General features: G+C 44.6%; 2 protein-coding genes across 8 annotated transcripts in view; one reads left to right on the top strand and one right to left on the bottom strand.

Moving 5' to 3' along the window:
- Nucleotides 1–8,368: 8,368 nt before the first annotated feature.
- Nucleotides 8,369–18,596, bottom strand: RPUSD4 (RNA pseudouridine synthase D4). The gene is made up of 7 exons (XM_032284859.1): nt 18,369–18,596; nt 17,817–17,982; nt 16,449–16,650; nt 12,176–12,269; nt 11,954–12,098; nt 10,729–10,826; nt 8,369–9,856 (listed from the first exon to the last, which is right to left on the bottom strand). The coding sequence occupies exons 1-7, from the start codon at nt 18,555–18,557 to the stop codon at nt 9,632–9,634; spliced, it is 1,119 nt and encodes a 372-aa protein (XP_032140750.1). The 5' UTR covers nt 18,558–18,596; the 3' UTR covers nt 8,369–9,631.
- Nucleotides 18,595–23,560, top strand: part of FAM118B (family with sequence similarity 118 member B) — a 53,528-nt gene continuing 48,562 nt past the window's right edge. For 6 of the 7 annotated variants that reach the window (XM_032284867.1, XM_032284865.1, XM_032284864.1 and 3 more), the window contains exon 1: nt 18,595–18,745. The gene's annotated coding sequence lies outside the window, so the exon portion shown is untranslated. The remainder of the gene's footprint in view (nt 18,746–23,560) is intronic. The other variant, XM_032284862.1, reaches the window with a different exon arrangement.

Below are 23,560 nucleotides of genomic sequence, written 5' to 3'. Positions count from 1 at the left end.
CTCCCTGAATGGCCCAGGTCATCACTGGCTCCTTGAAGCTGCTGATGGACAGATGGTAATCACTCCCAGCCTGCTGAAAGAGGACGCGGCTCTAGGTTGGAGCTGGGCCTTGCTGGGCTCCCTACATGGGAGGCTGTCCTGCCTTGGTCCCCCCCAAGTCCCCCTGGGACAGTCTGGTCAGCTTGCCTTGGGGAAGGGGGGTGCTTGGGTAGCTCTGATGCCGGGGTTCAGAGGCCCACAGGCATAGCAGGTGAGATGTACAGAGAGACCTAAGGGTTTGAGGACCCCTCAGTCTATGTCAGACAGGCCATGGGAGCAACAGAGGATCCTGCAGTGAGGGCAGGAGTGAGGCCTTCCCTGGAGGAATCTGTCACCCAAGAACAGCAGAGGATGAAGGGAACAGCCAGGCCAGGCCGGCACTCACACACTTAAATGTGTCGAAAAGACGTCATTGTAGCAGAGCTGTCACTCTTATTTTCCCTCCACTATTTAGTAAATAACGTAGGGAAATAATCCATTTGCCTGATTTTCCTTAGTCAAAATTGTACATAACTATCAATCAGTGCATCTAATCAACAGAGATAGCAACTTTTTACTACATTCAACCCAAATTAAATCAGCAAAGAGCTAAGAATGTTTGACATTTTAGCTACACCAAACTCATGTGGTGGGTAAATGCCTGTCCCTATTAGGCTTTTGGATAGTTGAGGACAGCTTGACTATATTTTCTACATTTTTATAATAAACATGTAACACTCTTAACACTGAATGTATAGGAATCAGATTCTGTGTCAACTTCACTCAAAGAACTCAAAACATGACCTCCTGCTAATCCACGAGAGAACAGAAAACCAGGACCAAGCTAGCTAAAAAAGTAGGAGGCTGAGATTTGCAACGCTGGAGTAGCCAGAGGGGGTTATCAGGGGGTTAGAGAAAGACAGCAAGGCTCTTGTGCAAGATACTTCGTACTTGAAATCCTGTTCCATTTTTTGGAGTAGCTTAGCCTGGAGAGGGATAGAACCTGGAGTACTGCTGCCATCTGGTGGCAAAATCAGAAAATGCCTTTTACTTCACGTTAATATGGTAATAAAACTACATTGTACCCTATGAAATTGTCTATATTTGACCCAGTGTAACCATCAAAAATAGCAACTTACAAAAAAAATTCCACTTTGGAAAGAACAATCTTCAACAAATGGTGCTGGGACGGCTGGCTACCCAGTCAAAATTGAACACCATCCTTATACCACACATAGAAATGACTTAGGATTATAGACCTAAATGTAAAAGCTAAAACTAGAAAACTCTTAGAAGAAAACATACAAGGAAATATCCAATACTTTCTATTAGGTGATGGTTTCTTAGATACGACACCAAAAACAAGCAACAAAAGGAAAAATAAATAGGACTACATCAAAATTGAAAACTTTCCTATTATAACTGACATAATCAAGAAAGTAAAAAAATATTTGCAAACAATATCTCTAAGAAGACAGTGGTATCCAGGCCAGGGATAGTGGCTCATGCCTGCAATCCCAGAACTTTGGAAGGCCAAAGCAGGTGAATCACTTGAGGTCAGGAATTTGAGACCAGCCTGGCCAACATGGAGACACCCCATCTCTACTAAAAACACAAAAATTGGCTGCACATGGTGTGCATCCCTGGGAAGGCTGAGGCAGGAGAATCACTTGCACCCGGGAAGTGGCTGTTGCAGTGATTTAAGATTGCACCATTACACTTCAGCCGGGACAGCAAGAGCAAAACTCCATCTCAAAAAAAAAAAAATACAACAAAAAAAAAGAGAGAGAGAGAGAGAGTGAAATCCAGGATATATAAAGAACTTCTACAAATTAGTAATAAAAGCAAATAACTGAATTTAAAAATGGGCAAAAGATTTGCATAGATATTTCTTTAAGATGTACAGTCAATAAACACCTGAAAAGATGCTTGGTATCCTTAACCACTAGTGACACGCAAATCAAAACCACGGTGGGAAAGCACTCCACATCCGCTAGGATGGCTGTAATTGGAAAGACAGGTAATAGCAAGTGCTGGTGAGAAACTGGATCCCTCATACATTGCTGCTTGGAATGTAAAATGGTGCAACCCCTTTGGAAAACAGGCTGGCAGCTCTAAAAACAGAGTTGCCACATGACCCAGCAATTCCACTCCTAGGTAGGTACCCAAGAGAAGTTAAAATACACATCCACATAAAAACTTATACATGCATGTTTCAAGCAGCGTGATTCACAATCGTCAAAAAGTGGAAACAGCCACCAACTGATGAATGGATAAATAAAATTTGGTATATCAATACAATGAAATGTTATTCAGCAATAAAAAGGAGTGAAATACTGGCCAGGTATGGTGGCTCACACCTGTAGGCCCAGAACTTTGAAAGGCTGAGGTGGGTGGATCACTTGAGGCCAGGAGTTCAAGCCCAGTGTGGTCAACATGGCAAAACCTTGTCTCTACTGAAAATACAAAAATTACCCAGGCATGGTGGCACATGCCTGTAATCCCAGCTACTTGGGAGGCTGAGGCACAAGAATTGCTTGAACCCAGGAGGCAGAGGTTGCAGTGAGCCAAGATTGCATCACTGCACTCCAGCCTGGGCCACAGAATGAGACTCTGTCTCAAAAAATTAAAAAAGAAGTGAGATACCGACATGTCACAATGTGAGTGAAGGAACTTTGGACACATTACACTAACTGAAAGAAGCCAGTGGCAAAGGAGCACATATTATATGTTCTATTTATATGAAGCATCTAAAATAGGCAAATCTATAGGGAAATAAGAATCTTTCTATTTCCAGAAAATAGATCAGCAGTTGTCTACAGCTGGGAGTGAGTAGGAATGGGGAGTGACACCTTAGTGCAAGCCACTGTCACATGTTGTATAGAGGACCGAGTTGGCCTCCTCATTGCTCTCCACACTCCTGTTTCCCAACAAAGCATTCTGCAGCCCTTTGCTGAAGGTCCCACGGAGTGAGCTAGGAGCAGGCAAACAGCCCAATAGGTGTGGAGGGTGGTTAGACCTCGAGAAGTGATACGAACAATGCAGGTGTTCGGGGTGTACAGACACTTCTAGGAGGTAGGGGCATGTGTGTGGACAGACTGATGGCAGTGAGAAGGCAGGGGCCAGCTGAGCCTTTAGGGTGGATCTGAGTACAGGTCACCATGGCCGTGCCCTCACAGCATGTGAAAATACCTGGGAAAGAAGAACTTCACCCATCTGTATAATCACCCCTGATTAAAATCCCTTTCCCACTGCGAGGATGGCAGCAGATGACAGTGTGCCTGCCACAGCAGGTGCTAAGAGGGAAGTCAACAGAAATCTCTCAAGGCCTCTTGCCTGAAAGGATTTTAAGGCTGCAGCCAATAGGGGCATCTATGCAGACAGCCACTGAGGGTGGCTGCTCACTGGGGGCACAGCAAGCTGAAGGGATCCCTAACAGGAAGTGGGGAATGGAGAGGAAAACTCAGTGTTGTGTAATAATTTGCCTTGCTTTCATCCTTGGTTCCTGGGAGAGAGAACCTAAATTCTTGGAATTTCCCAAGTGATGGGAACATCTGTTATTCATGATGAGCCCTAATAGTTTATGCTAATATGAAGAATCACGGTGGGGCCTTAGATTCAGGACAGGGGCTGGTGATGCAAAAAGACCAACCATGTGATTAGAGGGTTGGTACTTTGAGCCCGGTAGGACTGAGTTCCACAATGTAGCCAATAATGAAACCCCAATAAAAACTCTGGACATGAAGGCTTAAGTGACATTCCTGGTTGGTGAAGCATATCCATGTGTTGGGGTGGTGACATGATCAGGCTCTATGGGCAGAGGACGTGGCAGCTTCATGTTGGAGATTCTCCCAGACCTTGCCCATGCATCTCTTCTTTTAGCTAGTCTTGATTTGTATCATTTTCTTGCTACAGCAAAACCGTAATAGGAATGATAGCACTTTGCTGAGTCCTGGGAGTCATTCTAGCAAATGATCAAACCTGAGGGGTTTGTGAGCACTCTTGCATTTGTAGCTAGTTGGTTAGAAGTACAGGTGGCTGGGAAACCCCAGAGCTTGCAGCTGGTGTCTGAAGTGAGGCATGTCCCATGGAATGTGCCATTAACTTGTGACATTTGGCCTAACACTGGGCAGCTGGTGTTCCAATTACATTGCCCTGAGCCAGCAGACTTTGCACCCCACTGGGAGAAAGCTGTCTGCATCCACATAGCATGCTTTGCACAAGAACAAGCAGAAGGCCATGTTTCTGTATATCCTACCAGGCACTCTGGCTAAAAGCAGTCCAGAGAGCCAAGGACAGTAGACTTAGAAAATATGGCAGGAGGCTGTTCTATTTGCCTGTCCCTGTTAAAATAGATATCCCCCCACACACTGTCCTGTCCCCAGGAAACTGGGGACAGTCTCAACACTCCCTTCTGAGTTTGGTTTCTGGTGGGAACTAGCAGATTGCCTATAATCCTATTTCTAACCCACTATGCCCTCCCACCTATCCCGTCACAGCTGAAGTGTGGGGATGGTGAAATTGGATCTCAAGAGAGATTAGAATTAAAGAGGGAAGTGCATTTTAAGAGAAGGGTTTTAAAGGGAACTGGCAAAGAATTAGTGGCTAAGTGGATTTGGGGACTGGTGCAAGGAAGGAGTCAAGGGTGATTCCCAGGTCTCTGGTGATGCCATCTAAACTAAGGCAGGTAAGAGGACAGGAGCAACAGGCCTAGAGAGGGAGCTCCCAAGGGGAAACGACCTCAGGCAGATAGATGTGAAGATGGCCAGCTCGAGGGGGAGATCAAGGTCAGAGACAGACTTGCAAGTCATCAGCACACAGGCAGAGGCTTCTCAAGCTGGCCCATCTCTCCCTCTGGGAGAGGGGCAGGATGCCAAGATGGAGCTCTGGGAGCACCACGCTGGAGCCCTTCAAGGAGCCTGGAAGGAGGTCAGATAAGGAGATGCAGGAAGAGTTCATAGTATCAAAGCGAGTGAGAAGCTCAGAGTGGTTGATTTGGCTATCAGATACAAAGACGGGTGATATGAGGATTGAGAAAGTGCTCCGTGGGTTTAGGCTGGGCGCGCTTAGCACAGAAAAAACCGACTACCCCAGAGCTACCTCCTGGAGCAGAAGAGCCAGGGCTGCCACCAGAAGGGGCGCTGCAGAGCCGGCCTCCCCCCTCTGCTGAGCACAAGCACCTCCCAGAGCTCACAGCAAACAATCCCACGTGACCAAGGAGCTGCTACTTTTCTTGGCAAGCCTATAGTTCCTGATTTTTCATTTTGATTTTTTCTTATTTCTTTTTTTAACCAGTCATTTGAACAGAATAGTTCTTGATTTTTTAAATCACGTGCATGTAGAACTTTGATAAAAATAGACATTTAAAAAGCCCATTTTCTTATACTAATTACTGTGTATGACTTAATACTAAATCAAATCTTTCAGCTGGCTCTCATCAGTATTTCAAAATAGATGAAGTTCACTTTAGGCATGTTCCAAGCTCCTTTGCTGTGTAACCCATTTCCCAGGAGACACTAACGTGGGGTAAAATTCCTCTTACATTATTGTCAGTGATTAAAGATAGCCACTCTACCTAGCAAGACCCATTGCTCGGGCAGCCCAGATCCCACTAAGGATGAGAAAAATGTTAATCCTTTCTTTATGCCTAAGAAAACACAGGAAAGGAAGAACTTCACCATCCCTCACCCTTGCCTGCCCAACTGTGCAGCAGTGTGGGATGCTCCAGGATTTCAGCGGGCCTCCCTGGTCTTCCCAGCCGATATCTGTGGCCCTGGGCTGCATCCACACTGTGGCATGCAGGCTACTACCTGGTCCCCTTCTGGTGGTTCCCTGGGTACCTGGGATTTCGTCAAACACCCACAAGACCAAGGTTCCTCTTCATCTGTCTCCCTGAATTAAAGTCAAAGATCAACATTTCCTGTCACATTCCTGTCCCTTTATCTTGAGAAGCATCGTTTACTAGAAATATAAACAGCCACACTGTAGCCAGTGGGCTGAATGTGGCCCGCCATGTGTGTTTTTATGACCTGTGAGTTAAGAATGGTTTTTACACTGCTTAATAGTTACGGGAAAAATATCAAAATAATTAGTGTTAGGGACTGATTTGTGTCCACTTCCCTTCCCTGCTCAAAATTCATATATTGAAGCCCTAACCCCCAATGGATTTGCATTTGACAAGGTTTGGAAACTAATGGGTCCCCCACCCCTACCTGACTCCCATTTCAGAGAAGTTGGGTTCTACCTCTGTGACCACTGTCCTGAGCTAAATGGCCCGATCTGATGAGCACATTCCCACACCCTGTCCTCTCTGCATGTCTGGAGCAGCATCTGCTCCCAGACCAGATCACCCTGGGACCCCCATCACTGGATCTGACTCCAGACAAATATGTCACACTTTTTTTTTTTTTAATTTGTATTGAAACAGAGTCTCTCTCTGACACCCAGGCTGAAGTGCAGTGGCACCTGCATGGCTTACTGCAGCCTCAACCTCCTGGGCTCAAGTGATTCTCCTGTCTCAGCCTCACGAGTAGCTGGGACAACAGGTGCGCCATCACACCTGGCTAATTTTTGCACTTTTTGTAGAGATGAAATTTTGCCAAGTTGCCCAGGCTGGTCTCGGAACTCCTGGGCTCATGTGATCCTCCTGCCTCGGCCTCCCGAAGTGCTGGGATTACAGGCATGAGCCACTATGCCCAGCCTAACACACTTCTTAACACAGGTCCCTTTCAAGCTCAGATGGCAAATAATTACAAGCAGATGACATGACCTAATGTTTGGTGTTTCTTACAGTGTGCTTAAATATTCTCCTAATTTTTAAAAGGCTATTCCATATTTACAAATCGAAGTTATTTTAAACACAAATCCATTTTTAAAATTTCATACTTTTATGGTTGATGAATCGACATACAATAGCATTTCAGCTTACTCTGCCTAACTATAATCACATGGCCTGCCCACTCCCTGCACCCTTAAAGCTGCAGATCAACTAGGTTGTCTGAGGCTGTTGTCCTCATCCTTACGCGCCGCGATGAGTCAGACAAGAAAGATGACAGTCCTTTTGTGGGGGATGGAGCCACTGACATCCGCTTCAGAGAGGTCTGGGAAGGTGCAGCAGGGCAGACATCTGCCCCGGTCTCCAATGTGGTAACCCTGTATCCCAGGGCAGCTTAGGAATTCTCAAAAAGTCAACAGCACTAGCTTTGTAGCTCCCAGTTCAGCAACCAACACAAAACCCAGCACTGAAGCACTAAAGACTCACAAAGAACGGCAGAGCAGCATTTGTGGCAAAGCTGGGCAGAAAGAACGACACAGCAGGTTCTCAGTCCAGCTCCAGCGTGCCCGCCGAGGGAACCACAGTCCTGCCTCACACTTACTTGTTAGTAAACCACAGAGCTAACTTAATTTTCCAGCTAATGAGAGCTCCTTGAGATAAGTGAACATCCCCAGATAACTTCAACCTAGTAAATATTCAGTTTGCCAAATTAAAGACTAGATTCACATCCTAGAGACCTGTCACTTCTCCAAATGTTTCCTGCCTAGCTCCTACTTTTATTCTGCTCTTCTAAGATTATTATTATTATTTTTTTGAGATGGAGTCTCCCTCTGTTGCCAGGCTGAAGTGCAGTGGCGCGATCTCAGCTCACTGCAACCTCCACAACCCCGGTTCAAGCGATTCTGCCTCAGCCTCCCAAATAGCTGGGACTATAGGCATGTGCCACCACGCCCAGCTGATTTTTTTTTTTTTATGTGTGTATTTTTAGCAAAGATGGGACTTCACCATGTTAGCTAGGATGGTCTCGATTTCTTCATGATCTGCCTGCCTCAGCCTCCCAAAGTGCTGGGATTACAGGCGTGAGCCACCGTGCCTGGCCCTGTTTTTTTGAGACAGAGTCTTACTCTGTCACTCAGGCTGGAGTGCAGTGGCACAATCATGGCTCACTACAGCCTCAACCTCCTGGGCTCAGGTGATCCTCCTGCCTCAGCCTCCTGGGTAGCTGGGACCACAGGCATGCATGCGCCACCCCGCCCGGCTAATTCTTGTATTTTCTGTAGCAACAGGGCTTCACCATGTTGCCTAAGCTGGTCTCAACTCCTGGGCTCAAGTGATCTGCCCACCTCGGTCTCTCAAAGTACTGGGATTACAGGCATGAGCCACTGCGCCCAGCCTTTTCTTCATTCTTGTGGGTATTCCTGTTTATCTGTTTCCCTGAATAAAGTCAATTATCAATATTTCCTAAGTGTCACATTCTTGTTCCTTTTTTTTTTTTTTGACTATCATGGTTTACTAGAAATAGAAACAGCAGCAAAAATATTTAGTTCTTATATAAACAAATATAGTCATCTCATCTGTGCTTTCAAAGTTAAATTTATTATGCACAATAACAGGTACCATAGAGACAGGGAAGGGTTAGAAGTGGCATCATCTACACAGAGGGAACATAAAGGTTGTGCCGGGGTGTACCCCCTAACAGTGCCATCACTCCACCTTTCTTTGTCAGCCTAAAGTAGTGTGAGGTGTATTCATCTGCAAGGAACAAGGTGGGAGCTAGATGGACCAACGGAGCAGGGAGGCCAAGGTCGTTTCCACTTATCCCTACTGGTGTTCAGTACAGCCCTCTCCTTTCTGAGGCCCAAGAACAGGAGGTATGCTTCCACAACAGAGATTTTTTATTTTAATGGCAGCACTCTCGGAACTGCACATTTATGGACCAACCAAAGCCATCTCCAAGTCTAGAAAGGATACATACTACATGCAGCTAAATTTTCAACAAGGCACCTTTCCTCAAACTTCTCTGCCATTCATTAAACACAGATTGTAAACTGCTAGCCTGTAGACCAAAATCAACCTGCAAGTATTACGCGCTTGGCTGCCTAAGCATCTTTAAAAATTCTACTTAGTTGGCAATACACTGGGAGGTTTCACATAAGTATCCAGGTTTACAGCTTCTCTGAAGAAATAAATGAGAAAATCCATTCCCACGTGGCAAGAACAAGCTGGAGCTAACAACTGTTAGACAGTGTGCCGCTCCCGTGACTACCTCACACCCAGCCAGCCTCATGTATGCATGTTACCTGCCTGCCATTCACACCTGCTCTCCTTGCTTAGCAAATGCCCCACCTCAACCTCTCACTCAGCACCCTTTCACAGGTTCCACAATCGGAGTGCAGTAGGGCACCCACGCTATAGCTGGACAATTCCTGGATGCCGTGATATTTCTAACCATTATGTTCTTTCCAACCATGGGAACCTTCCGGAGAGCTCCAGTGCTTCACTGCTGGATAAAACAGTTTCTGACCCTAGAGTCTGTCATTTAGTTTTCCTTTCCAGTCACTGCCCCAATTTGCCTCGCCCTGGGCTGTTTCATATTGGCAATGAGAGCCTGTGGCAGGGAGGCTTTCCACAGTGTAGCTAAACTATCAGTGAATAGGCTTTGTTCTCCATTAAAAGCCCTCCTTATCCCACCTGGCTCTTCTGGAGTCTGTTCCAAGTGAGAAGTTAGGAGAGTCCCGTAAACAAAGAACAGATCAGGGGCCAATATGTGCTCCCAGATGCCAGGGTGCTCCCACGGTCTTCACTGTGCTCCCAGATGCCGGGGTGCTCCCATGGTCTTCACCGTGCTTCGTTGTTCTTACTTTGATCCTGATTTGGCATCTCTAAACCCAGGCGGCGTAGGGAACGTACAAAGAAGTGAGGAAGTTTGCAGACCAAGTTAAGTTCCTCCTTCCTGGACCCCAGGGCAGGCAGGATCAGCTGCCGGGCATGCAGGTGAAGGGGGATGTAGCGGGCCTTCGACTGTTCCAGCCCCAACTTCTTCAGGATGCCCACAGACAGCTTCTACACAAAGGACGGACAGATCCTTGAGAGCAAGGCCAACAGGCCACCCTTGACGAACACGCAAGTCAGGAGACTTACACTTACAGAGAACCAACACCAAGCCCCTGGAAGGCACAGTAATGGAGAGCCTGCTTCAGGGGCATGTCTAAGAAAGGCTCAGAGCCTAGGTAAGGGAAAAATGACCACAGCAAAGATGTTCGTTTTAGCCAGTGCTTTTTGGCCTACCAGGAGAATGGGCTGTGGTTAAGGATGAAAAGCCTTTCCCGATGGTTCTTTTTCGAGATGAAGTTTCGCCCTGGTTGCCCAGGCTGGAGTATAATGGCAGGATCTCGGCTCACAGCAACCTCTGCCTCCCAGGTTCAAGTGATTCTCCTGCCTCAGCCTCCCCAGTAGCTGGGATTACAGGCATGCGTCACCACCACGCCCGGCTAACTTTTTCTATTTTTAATAGAGACAGGATTTCTCCATGTTCGTCAGGCTGGTCTCGAAAGCCCAACCTCAGGTAATCCACCCACCTTGGCCTCCAGAAGTGCCGGGATTTCAGGTGTGAGCCACCGCACCAGGCCCTGCATGGTTCTTTAGCAGTAGCAAGAAAGGCTGCTCTCAGCCTTCAGAAACACTACTCCCCTTGCCCACGGCCTCCCAACAAAATCAGACTAAACAAATGAAACAGTAAGGTTTTCACTAACAAACCTGCAGTTCCAAGACAGTCACTGACTGCTTCTGAATTTCTCTAAAAGCAAGATAAAGGGCTTGGTACCATGTCTGAAGACAATCAATAGGTTTCGTTGTAACTCATTTCAGAGTTTTAAGAAAAGGAAGGCCTAAGTTCTCTCCCATATCTGTTGCATATTGTGTCAAATTAGTATTACCTGAGGGGCCAGCCTGTTCCAGTCTGAGTACTTGTGATCCCCAAGGACTGGACAATCCAATCCAAACGACAAGTGAACTCGAAGCTGATGTTTTACTCCTTAAAAGAGAGAGGGAAAGACAACTTGTGAGGAGCTACAGAAACAATACCAGTATTGGCAACTGCTTCAAATCATATTAAATCGAAGTGCAGTAAATTGGCCAAGCCCCAACTATAATAAAGTATAAAGAATAATATAACAAACTATAAGCTATGTAGTACCACACAGCTTAGGAAGTAAACATTGTAAATACTCTAAGTACCCCTCCCTACCACAATTCCCTCTTTCCACCATAGATAACCATTATCATGAACCTGGTGTCTACCATTACCCCAACTTTTTAGTAATTTTACTACATAATGACAAGTAGTATCGATTTGCATGTTATTTTAATTGTAGCAAAATATACATAAAATTTCCTGTTTTAACCACTGGCATTATAGTAAATGCTAAGTCAGTGGCATTAGGTGTATTCACACTGTTTTTGCAATTCACCACCTAGAACTTTCTCATCTTCCCAAACTGAAACTCTAGACTCATTAAACAATTCCCCATTCATCTTCCCTCCTTTATCCTACCCTAAGATTTTGGTAACCACCATCTACTTTCTGTTTCTATACACCTGACTCTTCTACGTACCTCACATGAGTGGAGTCACGTAGCATTTGCCCTTTTGTGCCTGGCTTATTTCACTTAGCATAATGTTTTCAAGGTGCTTCCACGTTGTTGCGTATGTCAGAATTTCCCTTTTTTTAGTTCTTTTAAAGCTGAAAATAATATTCTACTGTATGTATATGCAACATTTTGTTTCTCCATTCACCCACCAATGGTCACTGGGATTATCTTCACCTTTTGGTACTGTGAATAATGCTGCTATGAGTATGTGTGCAAATATGTGATTATTTTGGGTATATACCCAGAAGTGGAACTGCTGGATCTTCTGGTAATTCTATGCAGAATCATTTTGAGGAACCACTCTGCACAGTTTTAAATAGAGGTATTCAAACTGTTTGTATTCTTTTGTGAGCCACAACCATCCCTATGGGAGCCCCCCAGCCTCAGATTAGCACCAGAAGCACATTCTCGCACAAGTCAGCCACAATACTAGCTGCTCAGAACGAGGCCCTGGACAAAACCTGGTGGCACAGCGTTTTGTGATCGCACTGTGGAAAAGTGACACCCTCACCAGTGATGGGATGGAGCTCCATGAGGGCGGAGGAGAGAGTGCTGCTGAGCACCTGGTACTGAGTTACAGCAACTTGTGCGTTCCGGCTGCTCCGCATTTTCACCATTTTCCCATCTTCCATGCGGTAGCTCGGAGACAATGTCATCTGAAGCCAAAGAAATCAACATATGATTCCCAAGGAAGAGCGCCAACCCCCATGCCTCAGAAAGGCTGCTCGCTCACCTTGTGGTGTTGCTGCTGGCCTTGGGCCTCCTTCTCCATGATGGGGATGTCCACGACTCCTGCTGAGGGCGTGGGGACGCGCACAGTGATGGCCCTGGGGGTGACACAGATCACTGCTTTAGCCAACCAAGCCAGAAAGGAGTTCCTAGATTTGCCTGCTTGGAGGATTTCACGTTGGACCTTCTGCACTAATGTGTGATTTCTTATGGTCGAAGGGGCCAGCAAGATTCTCTCGGTGTAATGCTTGGCCTGAGAGCTGATACATTTTACAAGCTTATCTTTTTTACTACTAAAGTCATACATGCTAACTAAAGAATATTTGGGGAAAAAAAACCCATAATAACATGGTCTTTCTAGCCTTTAAAAATGGATATGTACAGTTAAAATTGTGATAACATGGTTTTATATTCTGTTTTTCTTTTTCAAATGATAAAAGATTGTAGAGTCTGACCGCATGTTAAACGAACAAATGAATAATTGGATAAATGAACCTAATAAAAAATTCAGAGAACTGTTCCTGGCTTATTTGTCACACAGGTAAAACAGGAGGAAACGGTACCCAAAGAAGTTACAGGGGCCGGGTGCAGTGGCTCTCATCTGTAAACCCAGTACTTTGGAAGGCCGAGGCAGGTGGATCACTTGAGGTCAGGAGTTAGAGATCAGCCTGGCCAACATAGTGAAACCCCAGCTCTACTAAAAATACAAAAAAAAAAAAAATTAGCCAGGTGTGATGGTTTATGCCTGTAATCCCAGCTACTTAGAAAGCTGAGGCACAAGAATTGCTTTAACCCAGGAGGTGGAGGTTACAGTGAGCCAAGATCATGCCACTGCACTCCAACCCTGGGGACTGGGGCAAGAAAGTCATAGGAACCACAACCACAGCTCAGTGACTCATTCTAAATCACTTGTGTTGGTGTTCTCCCTCTTGTGATCTCACAGACAAGTAGAAGGCTGTTTAATCTGTCTGTAAATTTATTCCTCTTTCAGGTCAATGATGGAAGAGTCCATCTGGGTACCTGGTAGCCTGTTGTATAATCACTAACCAAGGGGTCACAATCCCACTGAGACACACCGTTTCACGATGTAGACACTCCACTTCAGGTTGGTGGAAGTCTGAGCTACTGCCTGGTACATTTTATCGTATTTTACAGATTTCATAGATCCTCTGTGATAAGACTACCCTTCCTAACGATATGACACTACAATTCAAGAATGCTCAATCAGTAAATATTCACTGAATGGGTGAAGCACTGATTTGGGTAGGTATTAGCTCTATATAGAGAAACAGGACAAAAGTCCCCGCTCTCCAGGAACTCAGAGTTTAGTAAGAAGATTCAAACAAATAAGCCAGACTTGGTGGCAGGAACGTGCAGGCCCAGCTACTTGGGAGACTAAGGCAGGAGGACTGCTTGAGGCCAGAAATTTGAGGCTGCAGTGGGCTATGATCACACTTGTGAATGGCCACCGCACTCCAGCCTGGGCCGTATAACAAGATGCTGTCTCAAAAAAAAAAAGAAAAAAAATTCAAACAAATAACTATAATAATAAAGTTAGCAAATGTTAATCAGTTGCCTACTATGTTCTAATTCCACTAATTCCAACTTCTACTTCCTGTATCCAGTATTTACGACTGTCATTAACTGGGCTGCAGCCCACCTTTCCAGCGTCATCCCCCACCATCGTCCACTCCAAACAGCATGCAAGTCCTCTGCCTTTGTGCATGCCACTCCATGATGTAGAACATATTTCCACCTTCCCTATCAAATCCTATTCATTAAGACCCAGTTGATCGATTTCAATTCCTCCATGAACCTGATACTGAGAATGGTTACCAATTTTGAACCTTGATGTACAATTTTCACAAATAACATAACATGTATTTTGTAGTCTTAATATTTTGATTGCTTGACTAGATATCATAATACTCTTTTTTTATTTTTTCAACTTTACTATGAACTACGTACTGTGTTAAATATTTCACGTAAATCAATCTCATTTAACTATGTCATAAATCCTATTATTTCCATTTTTCATATGAAGAAAACAAAGCTTACGGAAGTTTAATAACTTGCCCAAGGCTCCATAGTTGGTAAATGACACTGCTGAGATTGAACACAAATCTTTCTGAGGTCTTAGCTGCTGTCCTAAATTTCTCCATTCTCCATAATCTCTCATTATAGTTGTTCTTAAATCTGATTGTACATCAAATTTTAAAAGACAGGTGCCAATCCCTACAACCACCAGACTTATGAACGAGAACCTCTGTAGGTAGGTCTCAAGCGTAGAGACTTTTAAAAGGCTCTTCAGATCACAAAGTATCTGCAAAATCTGTAATATAAAAAAGGACTAACATTCAAAATATAAATGACTACTTACAAATCAAATAGAAAATAATAACCCAGGCCAGGCATGGTGGCTCATGCCTATAATCCTAGCACTTTGGGAGGCTGAGGTGGGCAGATGACTTTAGGTCAGGGGTTCAAAACCAGCCTGGCCAATAAAGATACAAAAATTGGCTTGGCATGGTGGCATGCACCTGTAATCCCAACTAATCAGGAGGCTGAAACATGAGAATCATTTGAACCCAGGAGGAGGTTGCAGTAAGCTGAGATTGTGCCACTGCCCACCAGCCTGGGTGACAGAGTGAAACTCCATCTCAAAAAAAAAAAAGAAAAAAGAAAAAAAAAAAGGCTGGAAGCAGTCTTAAAAAAAAAAAAAAAAGAAAAGAAAAGAAAATAAACAGCCAAACAGAAAAATAGGCAAAAGAAATAGTCTATTCCCCAAAAGGGAAACTCAAATAGCCAATAAACATGTAAATTGATAAGCAACATCACTATTATACAAGGAAATAGAAAATATCTTTTTTTTTTTTTTTTAAACTTATCACAGTGGCAAACCCTTTAAAAATGCTTTGGCTGATAAGGGGAGGTGGGTACTCACCACTGCTGGTGGGAATGTAAACTGATAAAACCTTTGTGGAGAACAATGTGAGTACTATTAAAATTTTAAATATACACACCATTCAGCCCAGCGATTCAATTTTTAGAAATTTACCCTAAAAATACATTCACATATTCTTTACAATAGGCTCTGAAAAATGAGAAACTACCTAAATATCCATCCATACAGTCTTATTTCACAGAGCAATTAAAAAGGAGACAGCTCTAAATGTACAACACAAAATGCTCTAAGATATATAACCTGAGTGAAAACTGCAGGGTACAAAACAGTGTGTAAAATACACTGCCATACAGTAATATGCTTGTATATGCTGGATAACTCTGGACAAGACGCCAGTCACAGCGATTGTCCCTGGGGAAAGGAACTGCACAGATGGGGAGTAGAGGATTTCCTTTTTGCTAATCTATCTTTTTTCTATTAAAAACATTGAGGTAAACCTCTATGTGCTAACATGGAAGATCCCCAAGACATAGAGTTGAGCAGGGGAAAAAAGTATAATGTAAATTCTACAGTGGGATATATATAGAAATATGTATGTACATATGTACACACACACACACACACACACACACACACACACACACACACTGTATACACTAGACATGTATGTAAACGCATTGAGTAAGAACCAGAGGAATAAAAACAAAACTGATTACATGGGTTGTTACCTCAAGGAAAAAGACTAGAATGCCAGAGTGGGTGGATTCTCCAGGAGTTTTTCACGCTATCTTTGTTGTTTGATTATTTTTAGCACAGGAATAAAATCATATATTACTTGTATAATTAATTGTTTACTTTTTCTTTAGAAACAGGGTCTTACTCTGTCATCCAGGCTGGAGTGCAGTGGTGCGATCACAGCTCATCGTAACCTCAAACTCCTGGGCTCAAATGATCCTCCCTCCTCAGCCTCCCAAGTGGCTGGGACTACAGGTATATGCTACTATACTGGGCTAAGTTTTTACTTTTTATAGAGAAAAGCTGTCACTATGATGCCCAGGCTGATCTCCAATTCCTGGCCTAAAGCGATCCTCCTACCTCTGCCTCTCAAAGTGCTGTGATTATAGGCATAAGCCGCCATGCCCAGCCCATGCTTGTATAATCAATTTTTGATAGTTTTGATGTACACCAGAATTAAGAACCATTGTTCTATCAGGCTTACTATTCTAAGCACCAAAGCTGTTTCACATACTTTTCATAATCTCACAGGTCCTAGAGCACTGCCTTCTATTAATGGGAGTTTCTGCTCTTTAATGAATAAATAGAGGAAAGAAATGCCTCCACTTATACCACCTGCCATCAGCAGGCCTCATACCAGTACTTCTTCACCACCTGACGGGTTCTAAACAACTCTTGGACTTGATGTGCCATGTCCTTGTCCCAAGCCAACACCATTACGCCTGTGGTTTCCTTGTCCAGCCGGTGGCACAGGTGCAAGGGCTCTGCCTTGTGGCCATGAAGCATCTTTGCCAGGATAGGTAGTACATCACTGATGCAGAGCTGGACCCCAGGGCCACCTAAGAAGGAGAAAGCCAGAGGTTTGAGTGGCCAGAAAAAGATCTTACCAAAGAATTACTGGGAAGAAAAGCCCTTAATGGATAAACTGTTAATATTTTCTAGAGCTTTACTACTGAAGGGTGGTCCAGAGACTAGCAACAATGGCATGTCCAGGGAGCTAATTAGAAATGAATATCCAGCTCCCAACCTAGACTACTCAATCAGAATCTGCATTTTACAACCTGCCCAAGTGATTCATAAGCATATTAAAGTTTGAGAAGCACCGTTCTAGAGCATGTGGCTTTCTTCTCAGACATCTTTTGCAAGACCATGAGGCCCTTGAGAAGCATTAAATAAGAGTGATTAAGATGATGGGCTTTGGGGTTAGACATTCCTGGGGTTCTACTCTACTCTTCTTACTAGCCATTCGACCTTGGAAACATTACTTCTCTTTCCAACTTTGCTTTCTTGTTATAAAATGTAAATATCTGGAAAACAACTTCTTTGGGGAATGGGAAGGCAAAAGGCTGTTGTAAAAATCAAGCAAGAAAAAATTACAGAAACACTGGGCAATGTCTGATTCAATTCCTTGTCTTTATGAATGACTATCTCCGTATCACCCCAAAAAGCATTACCTTCTTCTAACTAAAATGGGCCTTCTCCCTCTGCAAAATTATTTCACAAAAGCATTTTTTAAATCAATCTTTCCTGACTCACCTCAGCTGTTCCTGACAACTACACTCGACATTTGTTGAAACATTTGAGTATACACTAAATTCCAGTCACTCTAGGGTTGTACGTTATGTATACTCCAAAACAAACAAACGTGCACACACACAAACACACACACACACACACACAGCCTTATTTCTTATGTATTATTTTCTCATTCCCAGTGTTGATGGAAGATAACCTTTAGTCTAGAAACACACAGCCTTTGCATATCTCTACAGTGGTCCCTGTAGTCTGCACACAGCATATTCCACGAATTGCTGTTTATTGTCAGATGTTTGGAAAGTGAGGACTCTTATTTATTTCTGTGTCCTGGGTGGTTCCTTATATTGGACGGTAGTCTACAAAGGTTTAATTAATTTGAATGCAAGGCTTCAGAGTGCACCACAAGTAACGTGTCAGTTTCCCTCGATTGTAGCAGAAAGCAGCTTCCCCTTTCCCACGTGATCCTTACCATGCACAGGGAGACCGTAGGGCTTATTGATGACCACAAGGTTCTTGTCCTGGTGGAGAATTCCTCGGGTTAGTGCCTTAGCAAGCACGTTAGGGTGGACTCGCTGTAGCTGCTGTGTGTACCGCACTAATTCTTGCACTCTCCGCTGAACAGGATTTGTGGACACCTAGGGAGAAAGGAGCGGTGGGGAATGCCTGGTGCGGAAGCGGGAAGAAGACTTTCCATAAAGGTCTGGGTGAGAATCTAAGTAGGGAGTGACTATCTTTGCATCAGACCCGCGCCTTCCTCGAGCAACTTGAGAGCAGGGGTACGCGTCTGACTAACCTGCGTAGCCACGCAGTGGTTAGGACCGAGCCTGACAGTAACCAAAGACCCAGCTCAAGAGAAAACACCGTACCCTTACTGACCCCTCCCCTTCGCCTTCTCCCGACTCTCCCACCTTGCGTCCAGGGTATTGACTTACACGCAGTCAGAGGACCCTTCTACCTACTCCCCGTCTGGGAAACCAATGAGCGCACTGCCTTTTGGGAGTTGTGGTCTTTACGCACTCACCGGCTCCTTCTTTGTGACTTGTTCCTGTTTCTGGGCTTTGAGCTTCTCCGCTAATCTCTGAGCATTTAAGGGCTCAGAGGCAGCGGCAGCGGAACAAAATGGCTTTGAGATGAGAATTAAGACACTCCCTAAACCCTGGCTGTTTCCCCGGATCCAGAAGCCCAACACGCTCCACCTGGGAGCCGCCATCTTGCTAGGAAGGGCGGGGCGAGCCAAGACCACGCGGAGAAGGGATACGAGAGGGAGGCGGGAGTGGGTGGGCTCTGCGGGTCACGTGCGGGGTGGAGCCTGGGCGAGTCACGTGGGTCGGTGCGCGCTCAGTGCGGCTGCGCCGGCCGGTAGCTGCAGCTGGAGCGGTGGCGTTTGGAGAAGACGCGGTGAGTCAGTAGGGAAGCCGGGCTAGGGCTGGGACATTCTGGTGCCTCAACACTTTAACGTTTTCCGCTTCCCCGGGATTTCCGCTCAAGAAGAGCACTGGTCTGAGAGTCGCTTCTCCTTTTGGTACACGATCCCACCCAAAAGCTCCTCCCCGCCCCCGCGCCCCTTTAGAAGCGATGTCCCATAAACGCTCTTCCCAGAGCCCTCTTAGGCGCCGACGCCGTCCCTCTTAGCCACTCAGTCTCCGGTTATCCGCCAGTCACCTGCAGGACGCGTCGGGTACCCTCTTGATCGGATGCCCGGATCTCTGTAGCCTCTCCACCCTTCGTCTTCCAACTCCCAGACTCGGTTTCACGTTGTAACCTGTCCCCCTCTTCTAAGGATGACGGTTCCTTCGCTTATCTAGGGCCCCCAGCCCCTGTTTCCTACTTAGGGAGCAATGTGTTTTTTTCTGTCCTTCCTCAATAATTCATTTCTTGGGGCTCCTCCCTACCTTCCCTACTCCTGCTAAAGAAAAGACTGAAAGTATACGGAGCACAGACCTTCACTTTTCCTGTTTCCTTTATTTTTCCTCTCCATAGTTGCAACCACACCAAACCCTTTCTCACGAGATGCGATGTTGGGATTCCCTTTCCCAAACTGCACGCGACTCCCTCTGATTTCACTCAGGGGTGACTGGGAAGATAAACATCTGTTTGGGATGGTAGCATTAAAAATAACTGGGCTACACCTGCCATTTGTTAAGAGGAAGGCTTATGCTGAGTTCAGAAAGAATGTCCTGAAAACTAATGGATCTGTGACGATAGAGGAAACAATTTTTTAAGACTGCTTAGAACGAGGGCTGCCTGAGGAGTTTATTAGAGAACAGATAGTTAAATTAGATTTGGGTTCTGCACGTCCGAAGGGGATTGGCAGAAGGGAGCCATACCAACAAGCTACAAAGTTGATCAGGTGGAGCTACCCATAGAAGATTCAAGTTGAAGAAGAGTTTTAACTAGAGGTGTTAAGTAGTGGGGAGGCTTTGAAGCTTCTTTCGTAGACAGAGACTCCTTGAAAGTGGAATTCTGAATCTCGCAGTTGAATGCCGGACAGATGGAAAAGGAAAGGGTTCTTTGATAGCATGAAAACTAGCTACAATCCAGGTGGTCAGTGATGAGGTCATACTTCATTCCGTGGTCTTTTTCCCCTAACCTGTAACTGTACTTTAAGTTTGAATGGATTATGAGTTATGCAGGTCAAGACATACTCTTGGCAGCTACTGTTGATCTGTGGGTCCCTGGAAGACTCTCTTTTTTTTTTTTTTTTTTTTGAGACAGAGTCTTGCTCTGTAGCCAGGCTGGAGTGCAGTGGCGCAATCCCGACTCACTGCACCTCCGCCTCCTGGGTTCAAGTGATTCTTCCGCCTCGCCCTCCCGAGTAGCTGGGACCACAGGCGCGTGCCACCACGCCCGGCTAATTTTTGTATTTTTAGTAGAGATGGGGGGGTTTCACCATGTTGGCCAGGATGGCCTTGATTTCTTGACCTTGTGATCCGCCCACCTCGGCCTCCCAAAGTGCTGGGATTATAGGCGTGAGCCACCGCGCCGGGCCAAGACTCTTTTTTAAATCCACTCACCTGGCACGTAGTAAACTCATATCTGTTAGATGGCTGAAGTGCATCATAAATGTGCGCTAGGTGTGTCTGAACATTTTTAATTGTCTTATTTCTGTCAATGTTTAGCCTGAAGAATGAAGGTAGAGGCAGATATATTTGTAAAGTGGGAAAGAAGCAAGGCTTGTGTATGTTTCTGTTATAAGGCAGGTGTAAATGCAGATCAGATATAAATGCAAAGAATTGCAGGGGAAGTGGTAAACAACATATGTTTCTCCTGTCATCCCCCCTCCCCCGACACACACAAATTTACCAGTAGGACAGAGATCTATAAAAGCTGAGAAATTCCACCCTAAAATAATTATTACCTTCCATGCTCCAGACCTAGGTTCTAATTTCACTAAATAGTTGAACATCACGTGTTGCTTAGATACTTGAAGCTCCCTTTTCCAAGGACCCTGAAATTTTGACATCAAGACTTAAATTCATATCATTACATTAATTAAAAACTTGTTTTGTGTACAGCACATTTGTGGTTTTGTGTACAGCACGTTTGTGGTTTTGTGTGGGGGATAGGAGAACCTGTTTCTACACTAACCTTATGGCATTCAAGAAACTACACCTGTTCTTGCAGAATTGGCCTTCTGTGGCAGGAAACAAAATGAACCAACTCATATGTCATTGCTAGTGACACAGAGCTTGTGCGCCTGGGTTTCAAGTGAACTCAAAGCACACACTTAGTGACTAAGAATAAAAACGCTGGTCCCTTTCCCCTGGAGAAGGAACTTTTAGGTTTGTCTTGTTGAAATTTTGTAGAGAAATTTAAAGAATTCAAAGTTTTTGTTTGGTTTGACAGTACAGCTTTAGCCAGTGTGGGTACATAAGTTACCACTTCCTTAATGTTTCTCCTGTGAGTTTAGGCACTTGGTGATTTAAAATAGAGTTGTTCTCAGTATAAAGAATTTATGCAATTTCATGTCTTTTTTTTTTTTCCTTCAATTTTCAAAGAGCAATAATCACCCCTCAGATTAACCTCGTTGGCTTCCATACTGCCACTGCAAAAAACTCTTTTTTTTTTTATCTCTATGTTGCCTCCTCCCACTTCCGCATTCAGCTGGTCCTTTTTTAGTCAGTTCATTTCTGTGCCAATGTCACAGTCCATTTGTTGGGAACTCCTCTAAACTGTTTTCTGAGAACAAGAAAGAAAATTCTATTAGTGATTCCGTCATTGTTGCAGAGTACAGCTCTGTTCAAACATGGCTTATTTACATTGATTTTAATATATCATAATATGTGCCCCCAAAATAACCATATAAAGAAGAACTTGATAGTTTCTTTTTAAAGCTATTTCCCAGTCTGTGCAGGAAGAAAAAGGCTGCCTTTGTGTTTCACAGGTATAAACAAGGACTGACTAATAAAGGAACTTGTGTTTATCACAAATGTAAGATTAATTAGTGGCATAAAGTTAAGTTACACCTTCTCAAACTGTGATTTGCTAGTTGCAGATTAACCAGTGATCCCGTTTCCTCGAAGAGCAGGAAGTACTTCATTGTTTTATAGTTTTAGAGAGATTAAAGGAGGTAATTAGCAGGAACTCTCAGGAGGTGTCCTGGAAAGTGCAGTCATCGGGAGCCAGGAGGTGTAGACTAGTCCCAGTTCAGCCCTGTGAACTTGAACAAATAATATGGGCTTCAGTTTTTTGTCATTTAAAAGATCTTTGCAACTCTAAGTTTCTAGTCTACGAAGATTTTCCACTGATACTTAAGTACTTCTCTTTCAGCCCTGATTTGTGGATTTATTTCAGATTTATCTTGAATACATTTAGTATTGACACTAAGAAACTGGATTCTTCTCTTGTCCCCAGAATTTAACTTTATGCCACAGAGCTAATGTTTATATTTGGAAGTTACTTCCTTGAGTGGTGTTGGAATATACCTTAAGATTTCCTAAATGGGGTGGGGCACATGGCTCACACCTTAATCCTAGCACTTTGGAAGGCCTAGGTGGGAGGATCTTTTGAGCCCAGGAGTTTGAGATCACCTGGGCAACACAGCAAGACCTCTTCTCTACAGAAAATCACAAAATTAGCTGGGCTTGGTGGCGCACCTGTGATCCTAGCTGCCCTTGAGGCTGAGGTGGGAGGATCACTTAAGCCCAGGAAGCCGAGGCTGCAGCTACAGTGAAAAGTTTCTCAGGCCAGGTGTGATAGCTCACACCAGTAATCCCAGCACTTTGGGAGGCTGAGGCAGGTGGATTGCCTGAGGTCAGGAGTTTGAGACCAGCCTGGCTGACATGGTGAAACCCTATCTCTACTAAAGATACAAAAATTAGCTGGGTATGGTGGCACGTACCTGTAATCCCAGCTGTTTGGGAGGCTGAGGGAGGAGAATCTCTTGAACAAGGGAGCTGGAGGTTACAGTGAGCCGAGATCGCGCCATTGCACTCCAGCCTGGGTAGCAGAGTGAGACTCCGTCTCAAAAAACCAAAACAAAACAAAAACCATTTCTCTGCCCTTCCTATCTCGCAGTCCCATTTTTTAGAGGCAACCACTCAATTATTTTCCTCTTTTCCTGTCTTTACGTAAGTTGTCAACATCATCAGTATTCTTAAAACACCATATGACAAAACCAGTTTTACCATATAGTTTCTATGCCATTTTTCTGGTCACAAAATCATACCCAACTTCTAAATAAAGACCAAAACATTTCTACTATGAAATACTGAAACAAGTAAGATATTCACCCACTTTTTGGTGAGTCAGTAAGTTGCTGCAGTCATAGTGGTGGTGGGTTAAATCAAGGAATAAATGTGCGCAAAGTGAAAATTGTCAGAAGCATCTCCTACCACCATGCTCAGTTCCAAAACAACCACCCATAGGGCAGGCTCACTGAGAGCTTTTGTGCCACATCAGTTATTGTTGTGCATTTGGATGTTTACCAGAGACTTTGCAGATTTTTATTGATGGTAATTTGTAGTCATTCATGCATTTTCCAGCTCAGGCTCACAGGTGGCTAGAGCCTATGCCGGCAGCTTAGAGCACAAGGCCGGAGCCAGCCCTGGACAGGACGCCATATATCCCATAAGGTGTGCGTGCATGCACACACAAACACAGGGACCATATAGACACACTAGGTAACCTAATAGGTACATCTCTTTGGGACGTGAGAGGAAAGCAGCATATCTGGAGAAAACCCACACAGACGGTGACCTCAGCCAGCACTTA

The sequence above is a fragment of the Sapajus apella genome, unplaced genomic scaffold, assembly GCF_009761245.1.
Source record: "Sapajus apella isolate SASKATOON/1434 unplaced genomic scaffold, GSC_monkey_1.0 scaffold16, whole genome shotgun sequence".
Classification (NCBI taxonomy): domain Eukaryota; kingdom Metazoa; phylum Chordata; class Mammalia; order Primates; family Cebidae; genus Sapajus; species Sapajus apella.
Note: the sequence above shows the minus strand (reverse complement) of the source record. Positions and strands in the feature narration are given on the sequence as shown.